This window comes from Dama dama, chromosome 13 (assembly GCF_033118175.1).
Source record: "Dama dama isolate Ldn47 chromosome 13, ASM3311817v1, whole genome shotgun sequence".
Lineage (NCBI taxonomy): Eukaryota > Metazoa > Chordata > Mammalia > Artiodactyla > Cervidae > Dama > Dama dama.
In genome coordinates, this window is record NC_083693.1 from 71943406 (window position 1) to 71970156 (window position 26751).

General features: G+C 44.9%; 1 protein-coding gene and 1 pseudogene across 1 annotated transcript; both read left to right on the forward strand.

The window, feature by feature from the left end:
* On the forward strand, positions 1-25349 carry YY1 (YY1 transcription factor). The gene is made up of 5 exons (XM_061159416.1): positions 1-778; positions 14182-14344; positions 21487-21547; positions 23229-23387; positions 24180-25349. Exons 1-5 carry the CDS (start codon positions 100-102, stop codon positions 24360-24362), a joined length of 1245 nt encoding a protein of 414 aa, XP_061015399.1. The 5' UTR covers positions 1-99; the 3' UTR covers positions 24363-25349.
* Positions 12348-12524, forward strand: LOC133068697 (U2 spliceosomal RNA; annotated as a pseudogene).
* Positions 25350-26751: the final 1402 nt, after the last annotated feature.

The following is a 26751-nucleotide window of genomic DNA, read 5'->3' on the forward strand; positions in this document are numbered from 1 at the left end:
CGCCGCCTTCCTCCCTCAGCCTTCCTTCCCCACGGCCGGCCGCCTCCTCGCAGCCCCGGAGCTGAGGCCGCCGCGGCCGTGGCCGCCGAGCCCTCAGTCATGGCCTCGGGCGACACCCTCTACATCGCCACGGACGGCTCGGAGATGCCGGCCGAGATCGTGGAGCTGCACGAGATCGAAGTGGAGACCATCCCCGTGGAGACCATCGAGACCACGGTGGTGGGCGAGGAGGAGGAGGACGACGACGACGACGAGGACGGCGGCGGCGGCGACCACGGCGGCGGGGGCGGCCACGGGCACGCGGGCCACCACCACCATCACCACCACCACCACCACCACCCGCCTATGATCGCGCTGCAGCCGCTCGTCACCGACGACCCGACCCAGGTGCACCACCACCAGGAGGTGATCCTGGTGCAGACGCGCGAGGAGGTGGTGGGCGGCGACGACTCGGACGGGCTGCGCGCCGAGGACGGCTTCGAGGACCAGATCCTCATCCCGGTGCCCGCGCCGGCCGGCGGCGACGACGACTACATCGAGCAGACGCTGGTCACCGTGGCGGCGGCCGGCAAGAGCGGCGGCGGCGGCGGCGGCTCGTCGTCGTCGGGCGGCGGCCGCGTCAAGAAGGGCGGCGGCAAGAAGAGCGGCAAGAAGGGCTACCTCGGCGGTGGGGCCGGGGCGGCGGGCGGCGCGGACGCGGGCAACAAGAAGTGGGAGCAGAAGCAGGTGCAGATCAAGACCCTGGAGGGCGAATTCTCGGTCACCATGTGGTCCTCAGGTGAGCGCCGGCGCGTGCCGGCCCCGGGGATGTTTTTGTTTTGAAGGGAAGCCATGTTTTATGTGTGTGATGGGCGCCGCCATCTTCTTCGCGGGGCCAGTATGGCGGCCCCAAAAGATGGCGGGGGCGGCGGGCGGCGGCGCGGCGAAGATGGCGGCGGAGGCGCGGCGCCGCCCGCTAGGCCGCAATGGCGTAGTTTCCCCGGGCGGGGCGGCCGCTCGGCGCGGCGCGGCGCGGCGCGGGGTGGGGCGGGGCAGGGCGCGCGGGGCGGGGCGCGCTCGGCCAACGGCCGGCTCGGGGCCCGTTGTCCGCGGCACCCACCCGCCCGCGAGGCGCCCCGGGGGCGGCGGGAGGGCGTTGGCGGGGCGGCGCGGCCTGGCCCTCGCGCCCGGCCCGGGCCGCCTTCGCCGCGTTTCCCTGGCCTTCCTCTGGGGGGCGTCGCGGGCCCGACTCCGCCCCCCGCCCCTGCCCCGGAGCCGCCGCAGCTCCCGGGAGGCGCCTTCCGCGGCCGTGCGCTCGCCCTCCCGGCCGCGCGGCGCTCCCTCGGCTCGCCTCGCGGGGCGGGACTTGGGCGGCACGTCGGGCTCGCGTGTGCGGGCTCGGTGTCGGCGGGACCTCTGTCAGCGCGCTGCAGCGGGGCCTTCGCCTGTGCTCCCCGCGCGGCGCCTAGTGAGGGATCGCGGGTTCTTGCAGAGGACTGAATCCTTCGCACTCGAGGGAGTTTTGTTTTCTTAAGTTACTTGGCTCTGTATCTGCATGTCTGCCATTAAATTGATAAAATCGAGTATTTCCACGTTTGTTGATAGAAAACTTCCAGTGAAAAGAAGGGGTTCTAGAAAAGGGTCTTTTCTACTCTTTTAACACTGGTCTCTGAACGAGGGCCAGGAAAAATATCTAGGGCAGAAAAGAATTATCTGCATATGTAAATCTGTTTTGATTTTACTTTGTAACTAGTGTTTTCTTGTCCTTATCTTATTATCTGTCCACAGGCTATCTTGTTAATTTTGGTTGTAGTAGTAAATAGGTTGAGAGTAATCCTGCCATAACGAGTTAATCTGGTACTTGGGTAATTAAAGGGGTAGAATCCTTTTCACCACACTTGCTCCCACTCTGTTTAATATAGATTCTCAGAATTGGATGAAGCCTTGAAATCTGTTTAGGGTTTAGGGTTAGGGCGTGTTTAGGGTTGTTAAAATTCACGAGAATGAATCGGGCAAAAGACTGGATTGAAGCAGGTCTGGTCGTATCTGCTGTGGAAAGCTGCAGGTTTCTGTGGGTCTGTGACTCGGGACTGGCGGTGGAGCGGAGGTGCCCTCAACGTGTAGCAGCACTTGCTCACAGCCCTGCTGTTTGGGTTTCTGAGGGCCTTGTGGAACTCTCAGTAGTTTGAGTTTCGCAGGAGCTGTATATTTAAATGAGACATATCTTAGTATTTAAGAGGCTATCCAAAGATCCCTTCTGTATACATTCTGGTAGTGCAGAATGATTGCACAGTGGTCATGTAGGAACTAGAAGCCATGCTTTCCCATTATTAATAGTAATGGGTTATGGGACGCTGTGCTGGTTACTGATGAATTTGCTGAATTCAGAGCTTCCCCCGGTGGCTCAGCTGGTAAAGAATCCGCACTCGCAATGCAGGAGACCCAGGCTCGATCCCTGGGTGGGGAAGATCCCCTGGAGAAGGAAATGGCAATCCACTCCAGTATTCTTGGGGGAAACCCCAAGGACATAAGAGCCTGGCAGGCTACAGTTCATGGGGCTGCAAAGAGTTGGACACGATTTAGTAATGTTTTAAACCACCCCTTGCTGAGTTCAGGATATCATTAGGTATTTAGGTAAAGATACATTAACCACATGAAGCTATATTTACTTTTTCTCACAGTATGGTCATGTTGGCTTTAAGTAATTTAGCAAACCAGGATATTTTACGTATTCTGCATTTGATCTTAGCAAATTGCTAACCCACTTCTCCATACCCAGAACGCTTGATAATGTAGACTTGACTTGAAGTGGTATGTATCAAGTTAGCTTAAAAGTCATTACCTCCCCTGCAAGTGATTGCTCCAGGCTTGTACAGTTTTAGGGATATTTTAAAGTCTCCTTTAAAGAGTTAGTTGTTTGGCATGTTGCAGTACTCTGCATAAAGGTGGTTATAAACATTTGATGACAGTAATATAGAATTGCTTGTTTTCTCTGACATGTTATATGGTAAACTATTCCCCTTCCTTGTCCTTGTGGTTTGGAATTATTACTGAAGAGAAGTGAAATAGTTTGTGATTAACTCTACATGTCCCAAGTTCAAATTTGGCGTTTAGTTTCATCTTCAGAAATGAAATAAGGTAATTGATAACAGATGAAGAAATCAAAGCAGGTTAATTGTTAGGCTTAACTTAGGTGTGTGTGACTGGTAGGCATTACACACACTGCTTTCATGTACTTGATTACATCTGATCCTAGGCAAGAGAAGTTTTAAACAGCCCCTTTGTCTAAGCTCAAGTTTAGTTAACCTGAAGTTCTTTAAACAATAACAATACACATAGGGTATTGTCAGGGCTCTAGTTAGTCGGTAGCACCTCTTGGCTAAAGAAAAGTAGTGAGAAACAAAGCCCTGGGTTGTGTGGGCTGCTTCTGCTTGTGTGTCTTCATTCAGTTTCCACAGGGCAGCTGAGCTCCGTGGTTGGCATCTTTTGAATGGGATGGCAGAGGGGAGTCTAGTATTCCTATAGTAGAGTAGGGTCCCTAGAGATCTGCTTTTTTTCTTCTTCTTTTTTTTTTTTTTTTCTTTTTTAATTAATTGACATCTCATGTGTATGGTTTAGTGGCCTTTTACTTTGTTCACCAGCTTGTGAAATCATTGCCACTGTCTAATTCTAGAACATTTTTTATCACCCCAGAAAAACTGGCTATTATTTCCCTCTCCCCCACCCACCCCACCCAGCCATTAATCTGCTTTTTCCCTGGATTTGCCATTCTGGACATTTCATATACATGAAATCATACACTATATATTGCCTTTTGTGTCTGGCTTAGTCTGTTTTCAAGGTTCTTCCAAGTTGTAGAATGTACTTCATTACTTTTTACAGCTGAATACTATGCCACAGAAGCTGCTTATTTTTGCAGATGAGAAAATTAAGGTCTAGTTAAGACTGAACATGTTTTAACATTTAATCACAGTTTAACTGTGTTTTGAAGAGAAGGAAATGGCAACCCACTCCAGTCAGCACTCTTGCCTGGAAAATCCATGGACAGAGGAGTGTGGTAGGCTACAGTCCATGGGGTTACAAAGAGTCGGACACGACTGAGCGACTTCACTAGAAAAGAATCCTTTGCTTAAGGCCCCTGTTTGTTCTTGCATCTTTCCTAGCATATAATTAATGAACATTTCATTATTGCTAAATTTAAGGCCCAGTATTATGTATTCCCCCCCCCCCCCCAAGTTGTTCATCACGATAGTTTAGGAGGACATCCTGTTTTGTAGGATTTATTAAAAACTAAACCACGTAACAGAATCACTGGGTTGAGTAGGAAAGCTAGTAGTAAAAGCTGTGTATTTAAAACATATAGTTTTGAGAGAAACCAAAAAGGCTTTTGAATCTTGAGGTTTCAGGTAGTTAGAATATGTGACCTTCATTCAAGGCTGTCAGTATTTTAATTATCTTCTGTTAGAATATAGAGGTGCTTTGTGCTAGTTTGAGTAAAACATCTAAGACCAGAAACCATTGATATTAAAAGCAGCAAATTGAAAGACAGTAAAAAAAAGTATTACATTTTTTCTCACTTTTATATGTTCAGAAAGTTCAAGTTTGCCAAAAATTACTAGTCCTGACAATTGACTATTTTTCCTTTTTTAACATGCTGTTTATCACTATGGAAAGATGCTGTAAATGTAAACTCCCATGGAGCCAAGCCCAAAGAACCCTCCAAAGTAATCGTGTCACCCCCATGACCTACATAGGACAGCCTAAGTCATAGATCCCGCTTCCTGACCTGGTGGCTCTGGAAGCCTGGCTTGCTTACAAGCCTCTGTGCTGTCAGACTCTTGTCTCCTGGTTATTAACCTCCCTCCCACCCCTAGTCAACAGCTGTCTGCTCCAGTAGGAAGAGAAAAGTCCGTATCAGAAAAGGTCAGGACTCCTGACCTACCTAAAACTAACATTTCAGGCTTTTGGGAGAGAATAAAGGTTAATTTTTTAAAAATATGCTATACTCCTGGGTGAATATTTACAAAAAGGCTTTCTATTTGTTTTGAAGTCGTCTTTAGGAAGATCAGTTTAAGTCTGGGAAACAGGGCTCATAGCAGGTTATTAGCAAAGGCAATTATCTTGAACATTTCCCAAGATGTACATTTGGTGACCAGTTTATAAACTACTACTTCCATAGGAAGAACGTAAAAGTGAAAACTTTATAATTTTTAAATCTGAACATTTACCAGTGAGTTGTATTCTACAGTATTAAGCACTCACTGTACTCAATATTTTCAAAATTTGGCATCCGAAACACCACTTGGATGTTGAAGAAAACATGTATTTCTTTACTGTTTGTAGACTGTTGGGAAGATGCAGGGAGGTCTTGGAAGCTAGTTGACTATATTGTGTAAACTTGTGCCTTCCTGTTTATGGTGAACTTTTACAGGTGGGGAGAGGAGCTGTTTCTTAGTCTTAAGGGTCTTGTGTTGGTAGGTCCTGTTATGTGTAACCTAGTGATTAATTATCAATAACAGCAAGCCCAGTGGTTTTTTAGAATCTTGTTAGTAGGAGCATCAAATTTCCCTTTAGAGGGCAGTGGCCAGAGATCTGACCTTGGCGTGTCTCCGCTTCTGCCCTTGGGGTCTTTGTAAAACGCCCTGTTGAGGTAGGAGGACCCCTGAAGGCATTTTTCATTTCCTTTACAGCAAAGAAATGCTACTTTATGAATTCCTTTGTGAGAAAAGGAAGCAATATACTTACTTTCTTAAAGCAAAACGACCCAGTGTTAACATGACCCGGTGAGATATTAGGAACTCTCTAGAGCAGAATTCTTGTCAACTCTTCAGTTACTTCAGTGTTACACTGCAGTTGAGATAGGATCACACATTGAGCTAATGTAAGTGGCTGTGATGGACTCCTGTGTTGTGTAAGTCATTCCCTTTGAGTGTAAGGCTGAGGGGCAGGGAAGGAGAGGCAGTGTCTTGTGAAGGCTGTCCTGTGGCGGGCCTGTCTCCTTCCGGGAGAGCCACAAGCTCCAGGTAGGATTTCTAGTGTCTCACGGCGTCACACTCCACAGGGCTGCAGTTCTCCGCTCAGCCCTCTTCTCTCCCCTTGCTACTTGCTTCTAAGCATCACCAAAACATTGAAGGAGAGACGCTGCTGCCACAACTCTGAATTGACAGTTGGTTTTGAATTTTGCATTTTTTCGGTATCTTACTTGTATTTTTTTATTATTACATGTGATTCTTCGACTGAATATGTTTTTATAGACTCTTGACAAGGACCAAATACAGACCTATGGATTTCGCTTCTGGGGATCTGATTGGGTCACACATTATTCCTTTCTGAATTTGATTTCTAAGATTTAAATTATATGAATTCACTCCCTTGCCTAAAAATTCTATAAACACAACAGGTGTGGATACACTTAATGCCTCTGAATTGTAAATTTAGAAATGATTTTTAGATTGGTAAACTTAACATTTTGTATCTACACACACATCCCAGAGACACACTACTGCATTCAGTAAACTCCAGACTTCTCATAACCTGCCAGGCCACGCATGGTCTGGCCCCTGCTCCCCACTTCTCGGCGCTTTAGTTTCTTGCACTTGTTGTTTTGCACTTGTTCTCTGGAAGCAGCACCTCTGTGTCCAGTGCTCTGATCCCCGATGTTCATAATCTCAGCTCTAAGAGGCCTGCCCTTTCATCCTTTCCGATTAGCATCCTTACCCCATCACTCTTATCTCCTAACCCTGTTTTGAAATTGCCTTGCATTTATCTTTTAACTTGCTGCTTGTCTCTCTACTTTCTCTAGAGTGGTAAGTCTTGGGCTGAAACCCTGCAGATGGTCCAGGGCACATAGAGGAGTCTCAGTAAAGAACTGAGTGAATGAGTGCTTGCAAGTTGTGCTATCAGGCCGAATCCTGGCCTGGAGTCCACAGTGCCACTCTCATCTCATTACTGCTTTGAGCAAAGGAGTAGTTAAGGGTGAGGAGAGAGTAAAGAAACATTTATTAAAGTCACTGGAGAAGGAAATGGCAACCCACCCACTCCAGTGTTCTTGCCTGGAAAATCCCATGGATGGAGAAACCTGGCGGGCTACAGTGCATGGGGTTGCAAAGAGTCAGAAAAAGCATGGATGTTAATCAATTCTAGGTTGACATCCTGGATCTATCACTTACTGTGCTTCTTTGAATATATTCCTTTGCATTTCTTTTTTTTTTTTGGCCATGCAGTGCTGCTGCATGTGGGGTCTTTGTTCCCCCACCAGGAATTGAACCTGTGCGCCCCCCACCCCCCCCCACCCCCCCGTAGTGGAAGGGCCAGAGTCTTAACCACTGGACCGCCAGGGAAGTCCCACCACTTGGCATTTCTTTCTTTTTTTTTTTCTTTTTTACCACTTTGCATTTCTGAGGCTTGATTTATTTGACCAAAAACAAGAGCTTAATATAAAGGCTTTGTTTGAATTAATGTGACAATTACTGACATGAAATAGGTACTCAGTAAATGATAGTGTCCCTACTTAAGGCCTCTGTTAGTGGAGAAATGTGGAAAACAGCCTGTGTCTGATCTTTGCTTGTTGCTTAGCAGTGAATCTTAGTTGTTTAGCTACGCTTCATTTTGGAGCTTCCCAGGTGGTGGTGATAGTAAAGAACACGCCTGCCAGTGCAGGAGACTTAAGAGATGTAGGTTCGATCCCTGGGTCGGGAAGATCCTCTGGAAGAGGGCATGGCAACCCACTCCAGTATTCTTGCCTGGAGAATTCTCATGGTTGGAGGTGCCTGGCAGGCTACAGTTGATAGGGTATAAAGAGTCAGACATGACTGAAGTGCCTTAGCATGACACACACATGCATTTTGGTGAAGTTTGGGTTGGTGGCAGTGATGAGTAAATAATGGCCAAAAGTTACCTGGAACGGTCAAGCAAAGTTAATGGCCTAAGATGGAAGGTGTGGAAAAACAAAATCTAGCTCAGCTGACCCGCAAATAAGTAGAAAAATAGGTGAATAAATATGAAATGGATAAGGACAGAAAATCAGGATCACAGAAAAAAGGAAATGTTAGTGTCCACCTTAATGAGCTTCCTGGCAATCAAGATAAAAAAGGAAACCATACTGCTGACAGCTGATCCTAAGACAGGATAGACTTCTAGGGGAATCCAGCTTTTCTTAGTTAAGACTGAGTTCTAAAATAAACTGTTTTCTGTGTGAAGAGAGCCGTGAGTGATAGCAGCGCACCGGTTCCAACTAGTACAGTGTCAGAGTTCTCACAGTGTCTTTGCACGGCCAGAAGACTTAAATTTAAGCAGTGTAGTTGAAGGTGATTCTTTACTTGCTTATTCAACATTCTTTAAGAACTATTAAGCATAAGACCTACTCTTCCCCTTAGGCCCATAAGGGGGAGGGCAAAGGGGAATAAAGGTTTGTTTTTTGGAATAACGGTGCACACCTCTTTTCCAGACATACTGGTTGCCTTTAATGTGTTGCCTTGTTTTAGCAGAAGCCTGGAGTGCTGCAGTCCGTGGGGTCGCGAAGAGTCACATGACTTGGCGACTGAACAACAACATAAGATAGGTGGTCTATCTTTTAATGAATTAAGGAAGCCAAACACATGTCAGTGATAAGAATGAGAGGCCTCTTGGAGGAAAGAGATGTTGACTTGGGCTTTGGAAAGCCCAGATCGGGGATGAGAGGTGGGCAAGATAGGAGAGGAAAGTTGTGTTATCAGACACTGAATAACATCGCAAGCAAACCGGCTTGGTTGAAGCATGGGGGGGCACGTGAAGCTCCACCTCTGATTCTGTTTTCTGGGCCTGTGGCATAGTTTAGTTCCTTAGTCATTTCTTTTTGACTAAATGTTTTGAGTCTCTGTCTCTCAAATTAGGCTGGGAGTGGCTATCGCTTTGGTAACTTAGAAACTGAAGAGTGCCTTTAACATGTGAAAGAATAGATGTTTCTGCTGAAATAACTCAAAGTGTGCCGCCCCATTCATGGCTGGTATTGGCTAGAGTTTGCTTTTGCACACCTTCCATCTTAGGCCATTTAGCTTTGGTCTTGCTGTTGTAGGTTATTTGCCTCTGGCTGGAGTATTAGTGCAAGAGTCATCTAACGCACAGTTTTGTCTGGAAGTTCCCAATACAACATTTCCCCCTACCACCTTACTTCTTTGAATCTGTGACTTGTTTTCTCAGCTTCTTTCCAAACAAGAATACTGAGACTTGGTTTTCATTTTAATTTACAGTGTTGTATTAGATTCAGGTGTATAGAAACTGATTTTGATGACACTTCTAGTGTGGATTAATCCTGTCTCCTGAAACAGTGAGATAATTAACTGAGTGCTGCCCTCAAGGAAGACTCCAGAGAATACTGGAGGAGGTCTCGCTCAGTCTGTGTCGACTCTTTGCGAACCGTGGAAGGTAGCCTACCAGGCTCTGCTGTCCATGGGATTTTCCAGGCAAGAATACTGGAGTGGGCTGCCATTTCCTTCTCCAGGGGATCTTCCCGACCCAGAGATTGAACCCAGATCTCCTGCATTGCAGACATACGCTTTACCGTCTGAGCCACCAGGGAAACCCCCAGAGAAGAATAAATATATGCAATTTTTAAAGCAGATTTAGATACTTTACTTCATGAACAGGCTTTGCTTAGGTATGTGTTTGATAATTCCCCTGTTGCCATTCACTAGAACTCAGTAACACATGTAACATGTTTGGTAATCAGAGCTGATCAGTTAACATCTTCTTCCTCCTCTATACAGTGAATCTATTTCAGCAGTAATTATGAAATGGAAGGAGTATAATAATGGCCACTGCAAACAGTGAAATTGTTTGAATACAAAACAGTAAAACGTATTTAAATAAAATGGTACCCAAAAAAAGACTGAGTTAATACTTGTATTTGGGGTTTTTTTGTTGTTCTTTTTCGTTCCCCTTTACTTACACTTTTTGAAGAGGGAAGCTTACGTACATGTGGTCTGTAAATGTAGCTTCTCTCTTTTTAGAGCATCATAAATTTCCTTTTGGCAAAAGCTTCTGAAGACTTTCTTTCAAAAATCTGATAAAATGGCCAAATCGCAGCAAACACTGACATGACGCGGTGTGTCGCCCTTGCTGTGAGTGAGGCGCACCGGCCTTTGACTTCTCCCGCGGCCGATCTAGCGTCTGCTGTCCTTTCTCTAGCAGTCTTCTTCGAAATGTCGTTTTCTTCCTGTGTAAATAGTTGATGTTCCTAAAAGTCGTTAAATCGTTAACAGTTGTCTTTTTTATGGTTTCTGTGCATTGGCCTTCAAGGAGTTCTCTAAATTAACTTCTATGAAAGACACTGTTTGTTAGGGAATAAGTAAGACATACAAATTTTTAAATATATTTTATGAAATCGTACAGTAACCATAGCAATTATTTAGAACTTAGGCCAACAGAAGTTAGTTTGTTTTTGTGGAGTTTTTAAAGACCTATCGATAAATGTCCTTTTGGTAGTAAATCCCATCATTGGGTAATCTCAAATCATTCCTTGTTTCAAAGAGAAAAATTCCACTATAGTTTAATCCCATTTTCTCTGAGTGAAATCCCATCATAGAGACCAGAGATCAGCAGACTTTTTCCGTAAAGGGGTAGAAGATAAGTAGTATTTTAGGTTTTGTAGGTCCAGATGCAACTGAGCAACTCCATGTGTTCATGTAGCCAGGAAAGCAGCCATAGACAGTATATTCACAAATGAGCATAGCTGTGTTTACAATAAAACTGTATTTCTAAAATTAGATGGCGTATGTGCACAACATCATTCATAGCAGCATTGTTCACAGTAGCCAAAAAATGGAAACAACACAAGTGTCAATCAGTAGATGAATGGCTAGACAAAATGTTACCTTGTGTCATATAGGAGTATTACTCACCTGGGAAAAGGAATGAAATTTTGATATTTGCTACAACACAATGGACCTTGAAAACATGCTTAGTGAGGCAAACCAGGTACAGACAGACAAAGAATATATGATTCCACTTAGAAAAGTTATCTGGAGTAGGCAAATTCATGAAATCAGAAAGTAGACTAGAGGTTACCACTGAATGAGGGGAAGAGGGGTTGTTGTTTAATGAGTAGCAAGTGTCTGTTGGGGATGATGAAGTTTTGGAAATAGACAGTGGTAATAGTTATACATGGACTTTGTGTTGGCTCAGATGGTAAAGAAACTGCCTGCAATGCAGGAGACCCGGGTTTGATCCTTGGGTTGGGAAGATAACCCAGAGATACAGTGCAACCCACTCCAGTATTCTTACCTGGAGAATTCCATGGACAGAGGAGCCTGGTGGGCTGCAGTCCATGGGGTCACAAAGAGTCAGACATGACTGAGTGGCTAAAGTTCAAGCTCAGTAGTTATACAACATTATGAGTATACTTGATGCTGCTCAGTTGTGAAGTTACAGGTGATTCAAAATGATAAGTAATGTCTGTTTTACCAAAATAGACATAAAAATCTTGTCAGCCCCCCCCCCAAAAAAATATCTTGTCAGCCTCTACTTCAGGTTTATTTTCTGCATATTTTGTATTCTAATTCTTAATTATCTGACTGTTCTCTGGGTACCCTATGTTGACTGTTGGAACCAATAACTGATCTTCAAGAAGTATAAAACATTTCCTCATTGGACTTTATTGTCACCCCAGAATTCATGTATTGAAGCCCAAATCCCTGATACAGTGTTATTAGGAGTTGAGGCCTTGAGAAAGTTACTAGGTTTGGGGGTGAAGCCTTCATGAATGGGTTAGTGCTCTTACAAGAAGAGGCAGAAATTATGTAATAGAAGGAGACCTGATGTATATGTGAAGATACAACAAGGAGACATCTGGTGGCGAACGGCAAAGACGGGACTGAATAGCTGGCACTTTGATCTCAAGGAATGTAAGGAACACATTTCTTTTTAAGCCACCCAGTCTGGAGTGTTCCTTAAACATTTCTTTGTTGGTTTGTTTATGGCTGCATTGGGTCTTTAGTTGTAATGCATGGCCTCTCTCTAGTTACGGTGCATGGACTTCCGCAGTTGTAGTGAGGGCTTAGCTGCCCCAGGGCCTGTGGGATCTTAGCTCTCCGACCAGGAGCTGAACTCATGCCCCTGCGTTGCCAGATAGATTCTCAACCACTGAACCGCCAGAGAAGTCCCTAGACTATTTTTGTTACAGAGACAACTTCCTCGCCAGAACATAAGTCCCATGAGGGCAGAGACCTGATTTTGTTTCTGCTGCCGAGAACAGTGCCAGGACAGTTCATATGTTTTGAACTAATACAAGGAGTGCTTGAACTTGTGATTCTGTTATGCCAAGCATCCAGCTGTCGTCCTGCCTCGGCACTCTTCCATAATTCTTATCAGTGGCTTTCTCAGAGCTGCAGTGAATCGCTTCTCGGCCTTTTGGCTAAGATCAGGTGTAGTATCTCAGAGCAGCAGTGGTTCTCAACCTTGCCATCTTTCTTGTATGAGAAAGATACAAACGAGTGTTTCTTCATGAGAAGAAAAGTGGCTTCAGTGGCGGTGGGGGGGGGTGGGAGCAGCCTCTCTACACCCCATCATTCTGGTACCAGTAGAAGGTGGATGTCCTAGTCACTGTGCCTCAGTTGGAGGGATCAGAGGGTATAGGCATGACCACAGCCTGAGAAAAGAAATGAAGGAGTCTGGTTGGTGTGGGGTCCCAGCTCTGTAACTGGTGTTGGTAACTACGCTTCCTGTCCTTGATACTACCAGATGATGTATAACGTACCCTCGTGTAAAGAATGGGGGGAAAGCATTTAAAGTTTAAAACTGCTGTCTTCTGGGTTTTTCATGGTGAAACAGTTGGGTAGAGAAGCACAGGTTTTCAGTTGGCATTGAGAGTTTCGGCACGTTCTGTTGTCTGCTTTAGTCACCGCAGTGGTAGGAGGCTGGGATTTTGCCCTCCAGGTGCTTCACTCTAATTTGAGAGACAAGGCCAACAAAAGTTCAAAACAGCATGGTTTAGAGTTTGTCAGTGTTACTATTCGTAAATAATCCAGGAGTTCAAAGTAAGAATGTTGAGGCTGGAGTGATGGAATCAACCAGCCCTGAGAGAATTTGAGCCAAGGAGAAGTAAAAGACTAGATGTGGTAAAGTGAGGTCAGACAGCATAGGACCTAGAATGATAAATAAGACTTGGTGTTTGGAATATAGGAGATTGATTGTGGGAGTCAGTCTTCCTTCTTTTTTTTTAAACCTGTTTTTAGATGTGGTGGTAAGAGGTATGAGTGGAGTTGTGCTACATTCTTTGAACACATATTTGAAAACCAACATTCCCCAGTGAATCAGACAGCAAAGAATCTGCCTGCAGTGTGGGAGACCTGGGTTTGATCGCTGGGTTGGGAAGATCCTCTGGAGAAGGGAATAGCAACCACTCCAGTATTCTTGCCTGGAGAATCCCACGGACAGAGGAGCCTGGCGGGCTACAGTCCGTGGGGTCACAGAGAGTCAGACACGACTGAAGCGACTTAGCACACATGCAAACCTATATGCAGGCTGTGAGCAAGGCTGTGAAGGCTACATGGGGGTCAAAACTGACAAATATCCCTGTCCTCATAGAGTTTACAATCTAGTAGAAGTGGGTAACAAAAATCACACAGCTCTGATTGCACATTGTAGTCAATAAAAATTGCAAGGGCAAAGGCCATGAGGTTAGGGTGGATGGTCCAAGGTGCATTTGAGGAACTAAAGGCCAATATAGCTGGAGTGAAGAATGAGGAGCTGGAGAGGTAGGCAAGAGGCTTGCTAAGAGATGAAGGCTAGAAAATCGAGTTTGAGTCAGCCATGCGGAGTTGGTGGTTAACAGGAAGTGTGTGTGTTGGACGGAAAGCAGAACTCTGAGAAAGGGGTGGGAGGAGCAGCAGGGAAGCTGAAAGTAAGCCAGCTAAAGACGTAGGCATAGAGCGGAGAGAAGTGGGTGCTGAGGACTTCAATAATAATGGCCAGCTCTTGCCACTAGGCTCAGAAGGAACACAGGGGAGAGTTGTTGACTTTGGCCTTGAGACTTTTGGTGACCTTCAGGCCGAAACAGGATTTTAAGAGATGGAGAGGGGAAAGACTGGCTTAAGTGGTTAAGAGATAGTGGCTATAAATCACCTCATTTAAGAAGCTGCTGATGAAAGCACTTTTTATAGTTTTTTAAATGTGTTTGCTCACATAACTTCTTTACTCAGCTAACACGATCCATCTTATGTTTTTCAGATGAAAAAAAAGATATTGACCATGAGACGGTGGTTGAAGAACAGATCATTGGAGAGAACTCACCTCCCGATTATTCAGAATATATGACAGGAAAGAAACTTCCTCCTGGAGGGATACCTGGCATTGACCTCTCAGATCCCAAACAACTAGCAGAATTTGCTAGGTAAGTTTCAAGAACTTTCCCTTTCTTCTAGTTAGAGAAAGTGCTTGAGTGTTGCCAGCTGTGATTTTTGGTGCCTAAATAACAATAGTGGTTTGTATTCTTGCTCTTGGGAAGCTTCTGAAAACAAAAGCAGTTTGCTTTTATTTTCAGTGGTAACTGTGCTTTTTTAAGTGGCACTGTTTTAGATTTGAAAGGAAGCAAATACCTACTTTTAAATTCTGTAATTGATGTTGCTTGTGAATAAACACAGTTGCACGTTTTTAATATTTTGTTTGGAAATGGATGTCTTTACACTACTTCCTGGCTTCTTTGTCTTCATTTTAAATTTGCATGTATTGTCCTGGTCTGAAGCTGCTGGAGCCCTGGGTCTGTACTAGGTTTGTGCAACTGACCACTAGGAAGGACTTCTTCAGCTCCGATTTCAGCGTGTCATCAGTTAGGCTCCTGGTGTTTTGTTGATCTTAGCTGGCATGATAGGAGGGGATCGCATATTCAGGTCTAGGACCCTGTGCTCCACTGTGCAAGGTGAGAAGCAAGAAGGCAGGTCTGAAACCAATGACTGTTCTGTTTGTTTTGACTGAAACCAGCCAGGTCCTTAGAGAAACCTTGGTCCCCTTTCACATTATTTTCTAGTGCTGCTTGGCAGTTTTTACAAGGACAGGAGAAAACCCACAGAGATGTATAATTTTAAATGAAATAAACTGATAAGATCTGGAGCAGGTGGTCTCCTTTTATGTACTTGAGGTTGGATGGAGCCTGGAACAGCCCAGGAGATTGAGGCAAGGACAGGATTGCCGGGTGAGAAAGAAGTCTGTGCACGCCTGTTCTAACAGAGTGGACACTTCTTCCCCCTCCTCTTCTGGAGAGCAGAGTAGAGAAAAGCTGGAGGCCCTGGGGTGTCCTGGTCTCTCCCTGCTGCCAGAGACAAGGTGGGTGGCCTCCAGCCATTGGAACCTCAGTTTCTCCACATGTCATGTGGGTATAAGAATCCTATTGTGCTTTGATAAGAGTCTGTAACCTTTTCTCCTTTCCAGTGAAACTGTAGTGGTAGGGAATATAAAAATTATTTCTGATTTATCACGGCTTTAAAAAAGTAAAGCCCTATCCTCTTGTTAACTGCTCTTATTGTGTTCCAGCTCTTATTGCTGTTCATATTTTAAATATAGGTGTGTGAATTAGATAACTAAGTGCCCTGCTGTGCCCCACCCCACCCCACCCCAAAGTACAACTAAAAATGGACTCTGTAGGACACATACTCAGCAGTGAGGCCAAGAGTTTTTGGACAGATTGAGCCAAATATCATACCTGTGTTTAACATTGTCACAGAGTTCTGAAAGTTTGTTGTAACTTTCTTATGGTACTCAGATGTATTGAGGGCATGGGCTGCTGTCCCAGGGATAGAGAGGTGGAACAGAGTCAAGGAGAGCCCTGGGGAGGGGAACGCTTGGTTTGGGCCTTGAGGAACGTGAGAGTTCTGACAGGTGGACGGGTGTCTGTGGAGCCTCCATGCTGGGATAGGCTGCACACAGTACACATTCAGTATCCAGTACCTGTTCAGAAAACAAAAAAAGCCAAGTTGGGCTGTGAATTAGGATGCTTACAGGGACATGCTACTGTCCATGGGGAAGCAAAGAGTCCGGGACGACCGAGCGACTGGATGACAGCAACAGAGAAGTGATTGCGTTTAGGTAAATGTAAACCAGATCATTAGAGGCTGAACACGGGGCCAAGACATGTGCTTCTTTGTATGTAGCAGACATCTGGTGAAGGTTTTTAAGCAGCAGAGAAAGGGGGCTCTGTGATCAAAGATTTAATTGGAGAGAATTACTTTTCAGCTGTATCCAGACTGGATGGGTGCAGGTACAGCCAGGAAGTAGGAGAAGCCAGTTGAACAAGAGCTCGCGAAGGCCTGAGCCAGAGGTCAGACTGTACCTGTGAAGAAATGTGCTGAGGTGGCAGGAGATGATGGAAGGTTGAGAAAGTAGCTTGATGGTCTTGGGGAGAGGGCAAAAGAGGCATGAAAATGCACATTTTGGTGTGCATTAATTTCTTTTAACGCACACTAGAAAGCTTTGCTCCTCAGGTGATGGGGAGGTGGGAGAGGGCTTTGCGGTTCGGCAGCAGGGTTTGGTTCAGTGCTAGGGAGCAGAGCACAGCCCTGCGAGAGCCAGTGGGGATCCAGAGGGGCCACGGGACGGAAGAGTGAATGTTTCTCTAGATTATACATTGTGAAGCGGTTTTGGTGCGGGAGCAGAGGGCTGAGGCGAGGTTTTCAGAGAGGTGTGGGGCCTTTTGGGCAGCGAGCAGTAGAAATAATTAGGTGTTGAGGACCCTTTGCGTGTTCCTGTTGCTGGAGAACTGGGGCAGCCGATCTTAAAACTTGTCCCCAGTCCTCTGAAAGAAACTCGAGGATGTTTCATCTCTGAGTTCAGGAGGCACCATGAGGCCTTTCCGCCCTGCGTCAGGCCGCCTTGGACCTTACTCCTGAGCAAGAGGCCACCCACAGGGACAGGGACCCAGGGACACCAGGTATCCATCTATTTGGGACATTTTGAATCACTGAGGATGAACCTGAAGGCTTCCAGGGAGAAAAGATAGGTCACCTACAAAAGAATGATAATTAAACCCGAATGAGAATTTTCTTCAACAGCAATAGATAATTAGAAGACAGAGGAGCAGTGTTCTGAAATTTCTGAGGAAAATTATTACAACATAGGATTCTTGATCCAGCAAAGCTATCTGTCCAACACAAGGGCAAAACAATGACAATTTCAGATGCCTAAAGGATTCGCTTTATGTTACATGTACCCTTTCTGAAGAGGTTACTTAAGGGTGTGCTCCGGTAAAATGAGGATGAGTATCAGAGGGAAGACTTCCTAAAGAAAATCAAGAAGACAGCTATGCAGCAGACTGGAAAACTTGTTCAGTTTAGAATAGGAAGTCAGTGGGTTGTAAGAATTTCTTTAAGAAAAGTCCCATTTCATTCAGCAGTAGTTAGAATGATCAAGAGGATAGAAGATGGTGGTGTGAGAAAGAGTTTTCTAAAGAAGAAAAGATAATCAGAAACGTCCTGACAAGGGTGGCAGGGTTAAGAAAACCATGGCCTAAAAATGGAACATTATTTTGACATTATTTAGAGAGAAGACTCATTTGACTTGACTAAGAAAATTCGCTCTTTGGTACTGAAGCTGCTGTATTGGCCTTAGAGCGCAGGAAGTGTGATCCTTACACAGTTAAATTCTTTAGTAAGCATTACTTACGTAATTATCTGAATGTGGTGTGTGTTTCTTTTCTTTTATAATCAACCAGTTAAATATTTCATTTTGTGTATGGAATAGAATGAAATCTTGCTCCTCTTGACAACATATACAAAGTAAAGGCATAGGATTGGGGTACTGTGCAGTCAGGCTCATCCTCACCTCCATTTTCCATACTATCTCAGGGCTTTTGAAAAGATGATGTAAAACTAAATGGCTGCTGGGGTGGTGGTGGTGAGAGAGGGTTGAGCCTGGGGTGCCCTGCTCCTGTCCAGGCTCACGTGTTGGGAAGAGGCCCCAGAGTCGGTGACTGGGGCAGAGAAGCACCACGTTTCAAGCTGGCTGGGGGCCAGCTCTCATCTCCTTGGTTTGTAAGAATGCACAGAGCTTGTTCTGCGGGCCTCTTCTTTCCCTCCACCTCCACCCTGTGAGTCAGTTCTTGGCTTCAGGAGGCATGTCAGCTGCTTTCCCCTCTTCTCCATATACTGGGGTGATGGGGTTCTGGACTGAACTTGAAATGAACAGAGAACGCTCAGGTTCCAGTTGCACTGAGCCTAGACTGCTTAGTAATCACTTAGTGTATGTGGACAAGTATAGCAAATAGTTATTTGAAAGTCACGGTACTGGGGAGGTGGGACTATGGTGATTTTCTTCTTTCTTGATATGTCCTTTTAGTAAATAGTTCAAAAATGGGATAGTGGTTGGGACCTGGAGAATTGTTTCCTGGTTAAATTTGTGCATTTTTCATTAACTAATCTTAGCCCTTAGGAAACCTTCTGTCCAGGAAGATCAGAATAACCAGTGGTCAGATCTGAGTTGGTGGGGGTTTTTGTTGTGATTTACTACCTCCCCCCCGCCCCCCGACCGAGGATTTTTCACTGGATTAATACAAAGATGTGATGGTGGAGCTGAAAGTGCCCTGAAACTCTTTAATATCTCATGAATGAATGTACATTGTCCAAGAGAGAATTGGTTTGAAAAACTGGTTCATTTGTCTTAGTTGACACAAAGGGAGGTGAATTGTGCTTGCGAATGGTAGCTCTTGTTACATAGGGCCCACTGTCCTGTCAGCACAGATGGTTCCAGTCTGAAGAATCACTTCTTCAGAAATCTTTCATCTTAGCTTCTAGGATATTTGCACGTTTAACTAAGTTGGAACTTTTGGTTTACCTAATACCCGTTAGGTAAATTGAAAATTGTCCAGGAAATTCCTACAGTTTGTGGTCCTGGTGTCCAACCTTTACAGTGTACACAGGATGAGATCCTGTGAAGTCAGCAGTGACATCATAGATGTCATAGAGAAAACTACTAAAACTAGAGTTTTAATTGAACAGGAAACTTGTTGGCTCCCTGGCTTGTCCATAAATTTCTAATGCATGGAGGGGGCTTTTCTGCTTTACCTTTGCTATGATTTCTCAGTCTCACAGTTCTTTAGTTGATGATGGTGGTTTGGAGGCCCCGGTACCTTCTGGGTTGAATACAACTGTGATTTTTTTTTTTTTTTTTTTTAAGGAATAAACTCATTTTTGGCTAAGCCCATTTAGCACAGGCTGGCAGTAATACTAGCCATTGTTTCTCAAGAGCTTAACATAGCATCTCTTTTTAACCTTCATAGCTCTGATTAGGTAGCTTTTCGCCTTTTTACAGAATAAGAAACTGAGGCTGAGAAGTTAAGTGATTTGCTCAAGGTCGTGCGGCACCAGTCACACATCCCATTCTGTCTCATTCATGACGCCTCTGCCGTTGTCATGTCTCCAGGTCCAAGTCAGCCGAGGAGAAGCTCAAGTCTCGTTACTTCTGGCTCGTTTGGGTCGATCAAGAAGATACTCTAAGTAGAAGTATATAATTGTAGTCTTGTAAGAAAATTCATCTTTTTTAGGATTTATTTTGTAGGTTTTTGTACCACTTGTTGCCACAGAAATTTTAGTCTATACTCACAAAAACAGAACACTTTCACTCTAAGCATACTTGTTTGGAAAATGACCTTTTCAGTGTTTGCATTCTAATACAATGTAAAAGGTACCAGAATATACTGCCTCATTTGCCACTCTGTAGTGACGAAGAGTGACTTGCCAACAAGCTTAAGAGTGGCTGCAATTAAATACCTTCACTTCCTCCTTGAGTCCAAGGGTATTTGCCCGGATACATTTAACAGTCTCATTCAAAACTTAATTATATTGCTAAATACTAGCATACATTTTGAAAATGACATTTTTTCAAAAATGCAACTTAATAACATTCCAAAAAACCAAGAGTTGGGTGAATGGCATGTAGAACTGTTCTCTACTGTTAGGTATATTTGAAAATTTCCAGAATAAAAATTCCTAGGAATTAAAAAAATCTGTGGGGTCTAGCGCCCGCTGAGGTAACTGGGCGACACCTGCGATCCTATTGACATAGGCATTTCACTACCATTGTCCCCAAGTTCGTACCCACAAAGTCAAGAGTGTTTTATTTTTTAGATAATTTGCATACAGTAAAATTCACCCTCTCTTAGGTTACTACCATTCTATGAATTTGGACAAAGACAATCATGTATTTATCTTCACAGCCAGGACAGCATTTGAGTGGAATCTTCAAAGAGGAAACACCTTAGTTGGGAAGGTTGAAGCTTGGTTCTTAATGGACACTTTGTTATTATAACCTCCAGGTGGCGCAGTGGCACCAGTTTTGCCCTACCTAGTTTTGTGAACTCAGATCCAGACTCAAGGACTTAATAGTATTTAAGATAACAAAGGCTAGTTCAGAGCCCTGTAAACAGCGGGCACTTAGAAAATGTTTGCTGACTGATGCGGTAATCTTCCAAGTACAAGAAAGAACAAGTAACTGCAGGGTTGGCCTGAGGAGGGTACCAGACTGAAAGTATTCTCTTAGAATTCCAAGTAGGAAATGTGTATGATCTTGAACACACTCCTTAGAGATAAGTTATAGCTAGCAGATAAAATTGTTTCACCTCTGCTCATCCAGGGCGTGGCAAGTTTCGTGAGATGATTTCTGGAGTTCAGATGTGACAGAGGAAGGAGTATCTGAGCTCAGATAAAGAGTGAAGAAGGGTGGTGTTGTCAGGGCTTTGGCTAACTGAAAGATGACCGCTCAGTGCCTCACGGTCTTTCATCGTGGAAGAGTGATGGTCAGCTAGCTTACTCTAGGGGACATCAGCTTAGTTCACTAAATGTTCATCCTCATAGTTTTTCTAGAAGCTCTTATTTTCTCAGCCCTCTACCACACACAGATCTGTAGGGAGTTTTGGAGAGAAAATTTTGACAAAAGACCAAAGGTTGGTTCAGTGAAAATAGCAGGTAGGTAAGTTACCAAGTAAGCTCTGGGTAGTCACTCCACAAAAGGCTCTCCCTGACTGCCCAAGTGCTTAAAACTGTATCTCCCTCCTACCACCACCACCACAACTAATAGCATGATAAAAGGTCTATATAGATAGATAGGTAATACTTTGTTTAGAAGGACTTCTCTGTAGCCCTTTAAAAATGGTCTATTAAAGATAATCTCTGCCATCATAAGATGGACACCCCCCTTTAGGACCCCCCTCATATCTTACTTAAAGAGTTGGGAAGGAGGAGCAGATACTTAAATCACACGGATCACAGTGCCACCCTAAAGATGCACCAGCTTACTAACGTTGAGCCCGTAGGCAGCACTTCACTTGTGCCTGTGCTTAAGCATCCTTGCCTGTAGGCGGAAGAGTGCTTCAGTCACAGGTCCTCTGTGAACGTGCGTCTTCTCGTCCCTTCCCCTTCACGGCAGCGTGTTGTAATCTTAGTTTTTGTACTTACAGGGAAAGCATTTTAGGGACTATATGATTTATGCCAGATGAATCTACCCATTCCTACAAATCTTTCTCTCTCTCTCTTTTTTCCCCCCTTTGGTAAGAATGAAGCCAAGAAAAATTAAAGAAGATGATGCTCCAAGAACAATAGCTTGCCCTCATAAAGTAAGTAATGCTAGGGGAAAGTGTTCATTTCTGTGAATGAAGTTGTAGAGAGCTTTTAAGAAATCGCACTTTTATTTCCATCTTCATAATTGAGACTCAGTGAGGAATTAGAATCTGGGTTCTAAATTCAAGAGATCATATTTTGTGATGAAAGTTTTGTTGTTCCTTAAAGGCCACTTAAATTTAAATACTCTTAAATGGGATTACTGTAGGGCAACAGTGTTTTTATTGTCACTATATACTGAATATATTCTGTTAGGATTTTATTTCTTCTTTTTTCTTCTTTTTGAGTTGTTAAGTCTAATCTGAAGGCATTGGGTTGTGTCTCACCCATGGACCTTTATAGGACTGTGGGCTCCTTATGGAAATTTGATTTTGGATAGTGCTAGAGTAAGCCTATTACGATCTCATCATTTCTGCCACAGTTTTCTTAAATTTACCTTTAGCTGTTTGTTGCTAGGGGGTACTTAATTGTTTTCAAATGTAGTTGTTATTATTAGTTTCTAAAGATAGCTTAAAAAGTACTTTGAGATACAGATTGGGTTTGTTTTAAACTTAATGAGAGGTAACACTGACAAAATAAAAGTATCGTGTAGGTGGTACAGAAAAACGGTGAGAGGTTTTGAATGGAATAAATTTTTTAAAAAACAACAATTGAAGAAGGATAGATTTAGTTTCACCATCTCACCTCTGATGACTGTGCTCCCACAAATTTATTTTGTCTTTTTAAAAAAATGTTGTTACTGTGGAAATTTTGAAACGTAAAGAAAGGCATTTCTGTTGAGGCCAAATAGCAATACGCATTTGAAAACAGTTTTGTCTTAAGTGCTCAACATCTCTCTACCTTCTCTGTATTTCTTTCCCAGTTAGAGTTTTCTTAAAATTCTGTTTTCTGAGTGGAAACTCAGCCTAGGGATCACGGTGGAAGCTGGCTCCCGCCCACACCCCCCTTGCCTGTGAAGCTGTCCGGTGTTGACTCATGCTGTCCTTCCGTCCTGCTGTCTGATCATTTCCCCACTCGCTCCATTGTTGGGCAACAGCTGCAGAAGCAGCGGTGTTGGGCCGCCTTCCCAGCCTGCACACCCCCTGCCCTCTCTGCTGTCCGTTTCCCTGCTGCCCTTCCCGATGTCTCACAAAGCACATCTCTTCTACAGTGGCATTCCTGGGAGACCCTCTGGCTTCTTTCTCTGTCAAGAAGGGGAAAGAGGCAGAGAGAGAGGCGCGGGCAGCAGGCGGTGGGGAGTGACAGCCCGCTGTTGCAGCGCAGAGTGCGGGCCCCAGGTGGCGGTGGGCCGCCGGCCCCTCGGCTCCCTCTCTCAAGGCTGCTGCTCTCCATCTGGGGTGCGGCCGCGAGAGGTGGCCGTGGGGCACGGAGCCGGGTCGGCTGTTGCTCCCAGCAAGGCTCCTGCTAGTAGCGTGACCTTGGGCAAGTCTACTTAAAGACATCTCTAAGCCTCAGTTTCCTCACTGTAATACAGAAGTTTGCATTACATAAGGCCTTTCTGAGCTGGGGTTGTTTGGTTTTTGTCTTAAATAATTTAGTTGTTTCTTCTGTGATGTGAAGCGACATTTCAGCGGGGAGGGCGGGGGCTTGTTGTCCTGTGTGCGTGGAGGCTGTCAGGCGGAAGCATCGTGTGTAAGTTCGCAGTGTGGACCACTAAGCTTCTCTCTCTGTTCAAAGGGCTGCACAAAGATGTTCAGGGATAACTCTGCCATGAGAAAGCATCTGCACACCCACGGCCCCAGAGTCCACGTCTGTGCAGAGTGTGGCAAAGCTTTCGTGGAGAGCTCCAAACTAAAACGACACCAACTGGTTCATACTGGAGAGAAGCCCTTTCAGGTAGAGCCAGTTCCGTCTCCCCTCCGCTCTCCCCGCAGGTGTAAGCAAGGCGGCTGCCCAGAGAGGCCACTGCAGGGTCCCGCGGTGGGGTCCCCGGGACTCGGTCAGGGGCCGCCCTGGCTCTCAGCTCCATCGCTCGTATCTGTGTGGTACCAGAGACAGGATATAGCAAGTGCTTCTGGGGGTGGACTTCATGTCTGGAGAAGCACAGGATTGCTCAAGAGCGAGCCTGAAACAGCACTTCCTGTGTGTTGGGATTCAAGCAGTTTGCTTGGTGTGATTAATATATTTTTTGTAGAATATTGACAGGGAGCTTCTAAAATTTTCATATAGGAGAGTAGCTTCTAAAGTAGTATTCTGCCTTGTTTTTAGAAGCCCATGAACAAGTGAATGAATTAGCAATGCCACTAAATCTAGCATGTTCTTTTTGTTTTAATACTTGATATCAGAAGCCTTCCTAACCATTTGTCTCTTATGATTTGAAATATTTACAGAAGTGTTAGGACCCTCATGTAAGATTTAGGAAGATTTCTTGCTATATTGCTGAATGTTTCTCTTATGTTGTATTAAACAATTCCTGAGGGCTCTCCACGGGTCGTCCTAGGAGCTGTCCCAGCAGCCTTAGAGCTCCCTGCCCTACTTCTAGAATGTGTCTAGAAAGCTCCCCACCCCCGGGGTAGGGCGGCAGGGAGTGAGGTAGAGGCAGCAGGCTTCCCCCCCCCCGCAGCCTTGAGCTGCCCCCTTGCTGGCCCCACGAGTCTGAGCGGGCGATCTCTGGCTTCTCCTCGACAGTGCACGTTCGAAGGCTGCGGGAAGCGCTTCTCACTGGACTTCAATCTGCGCACACACGTGCGCATCCACACCGGGGACAGGCCCTACGTGTGCCCCTTCGACGGCTGCAATAAGAAGTTCGCTCAGTCAACCAACCTGAAATCGCACATCTTAACACACGCTAAGGCCAAAAACAACCAGTGAGAAGACAGAAGACCCTCCTCAGCCTCGGGAAGCATCTTCCAGGAGTGTGATGGGAATAAACACGCCTCTCCTTTGTATATTGTTTCTAGAAAAGAATTTTAAAAATGAATCCTACATACCCAAGGGACATGTTTTGATAAAGTAGTAAAAATTAAAAAAAAAAAACTTTAATAAGATGACATTGCTAAGATGCTCTATCTTGCTCTGTAATCTCGTTTCAAAAACACGGTGTTTTTGTAAAGTGTGGTCCCAACAGGAGGACGATTCATGAACTTCACATCAAAAGACAATTCTTTATACAACAGTGCTAAAAATGGGACTTCTTTTCACATTCTTATAAATATGAAGCTCACCTGTTGCTTACAATTTTTTTAATTTTGTATTTTCCAAGTGTGCATATTGTACACTTTTTGGGGATATGCTTAGTAATGCTATGTGTGATTTTTCTGGAGGTTGATAACTTTGCTTGCAGTAGATTTTCTTTAAAAGAATGGGCAGTTACATGCATACTTCAAAAGTATTTTTCCTGTACAAAAAAAAAGTTATATAGGTTTTGTTTGCTATCTTAATTTTGGTTGTATTCTTTGATGTTAACACATTTTGTATAATTGTATCGTATAGCTGTATTGAATCATGTAGTATCAAATATTAGATGTGATTTAATAGTGTTAATCAATTTAAACCCATTTTAGTCACTTTTTTTTTTTTCCGAAAAATACTGCCAGATGCTGATGTTCAGTGTAATTTCTTTGCCTGTTCAGTTACAGAAAGTGGTGCTCAGTCGTAGAATGTATTGTACCTTTTAACACCTGATGTGTACATCCCATGTAACAGAAAGGGCAACAATAAAATAGCAATCCTACAGAAAGAATATGGCAGAAAAAGATCTGTAAGCACAGTCTTATTTCCTTTTGTTGTCCAGAATAATTACAGTTCTTGAGCCTCCCAGAAATTGGAAGCTAAATAAAGCAACTCAAGTTTCCTTTATTTTGCACTCAATTACAGTGACTTGTGATTAAAGCGATGCATGGATATTTTAATACTTCCCACATGTACTGAATTTTGAGAGTAGGTAACAGGCACCCCGAGTTAAGGAACTACCTCAGAGTACCCCGCACCGGGCCCGCTGGTAACAGGATTTTGATTTTGGCTCCCCCAGCAAACGCGTGACTGAAGCAATTGTGCCCCGGCCTGTGTGTGTTGTCTCAAGGTAAGGTGTCACCTGGCAGGGGGCGCGAGCCAGAGGGGAGACAAGGCATTTCCGCTGCCCAGGCCGCCTTCAGCGGCTCCTGCAGGTCCTGGCTGGTATAATAGGAAACGCTAAGTTTATTGGCTATTTGGTTGGAGAGCCTTGGTTCCTCCATCTAGTGGACTCTGCCAGTGTTAGCACATTGTAGCAGTTGAACGCCAGTAGCTTCCTTCCTTCCGTGTTTCTAAATGGATAGTGCAGATTGGCAAGGTGATTCGGTTATTAAGAAAACTGTACTCAATGAGTACTTGACCTCTCATGTTGTGACCTCTTAAATGTATGATTATAATTTTTGGATTTTACTTAGAGTCAAATATCAGACTCGTGAGACTATTTTATAAACTGCCATGATACAGCAAAATCCCATTTATTCAAAATGCAAACATACTGTATGTCTTTGTGCTGTACAGATGCTTGATTCTGCAGAGTAATTGACAGACTAGCTAATACCAGTGATTCAGGTACAAGACGTCCAGGACACCATCAGGTCCAGAACACAGCCCTGTCTCTCTCAGCTTCTCCATCGGTCCTGTCCAGGAGGATTGGTGATCTAATGACAGGGACCCTGTGGCCCTCCGGAATTTTGAAGTGCCTTCTGAATCATAAATGAAAAATTTAACTTGAGACGCTTTTTTTTTTTTTGTTCAGAATCTGTTACCCATTGAGTAGTTTGATGGAACTGAGTTAATCAGAAGACCCCAGCTGTTCTCTGGATAAGCCAGGCTTTGCTGTATCTGGCAGTCAGGAGAGAGGTAAGCCTGCGGTGGATGTCCCCTGCAAAGCTGAGTGCCCCAGCGCGAACCTGTACTGCTTTGCCTAGATCTGGGGCAGAGGCCTCCACCGCTGCCCGGAGTCAGTGCCCGTGCGTCCCTCCCCACCATCGGGTCAGCAGCCCCCCAAGGGGCTGTTAGGGGTCACGCCCTCACCCAGCGCTGTGCCACACTGGAGCCTGGTCCTGGCGTCATCCTCAGGACTCCTGCCCAAGGGCCCACGGCGAGACAAGAATCAGGCCGTGGGGAAATCTCCCAGCGGCCCCAAGAGCCATGCCATGCCCCTGAGTTGGAGGGAGGTTCTTCTTCCTCTGTGCCTTGACCCCTTGGGGATGCCTTCCGTCATCTCTCCCGTCCCTTTCTGTCTCTG

Coding starts and splice junctions, on each gene's coding strand:
- YY1 (XM_061159416.1), top strand. CDS start 100: ATGGCCTCGGGCGACACCCTCTACATCGCCACGGACGGCTCGGAGATG. Junction 14,345..21,486: donor CAACTAGCAGAATTTGCTAG/GTAAGTTTCAAG, acceptor CCCTTTGGTAAG/AATGAAGCCAAGAAAAATTA. Junction 21,548..23,228: donor CAATAGCTTGCCCTCATAAA/GTAAGTAATGCT, acceptor CTCTGTTCAAAG/GGCTGCACAAAGATGTTCAG.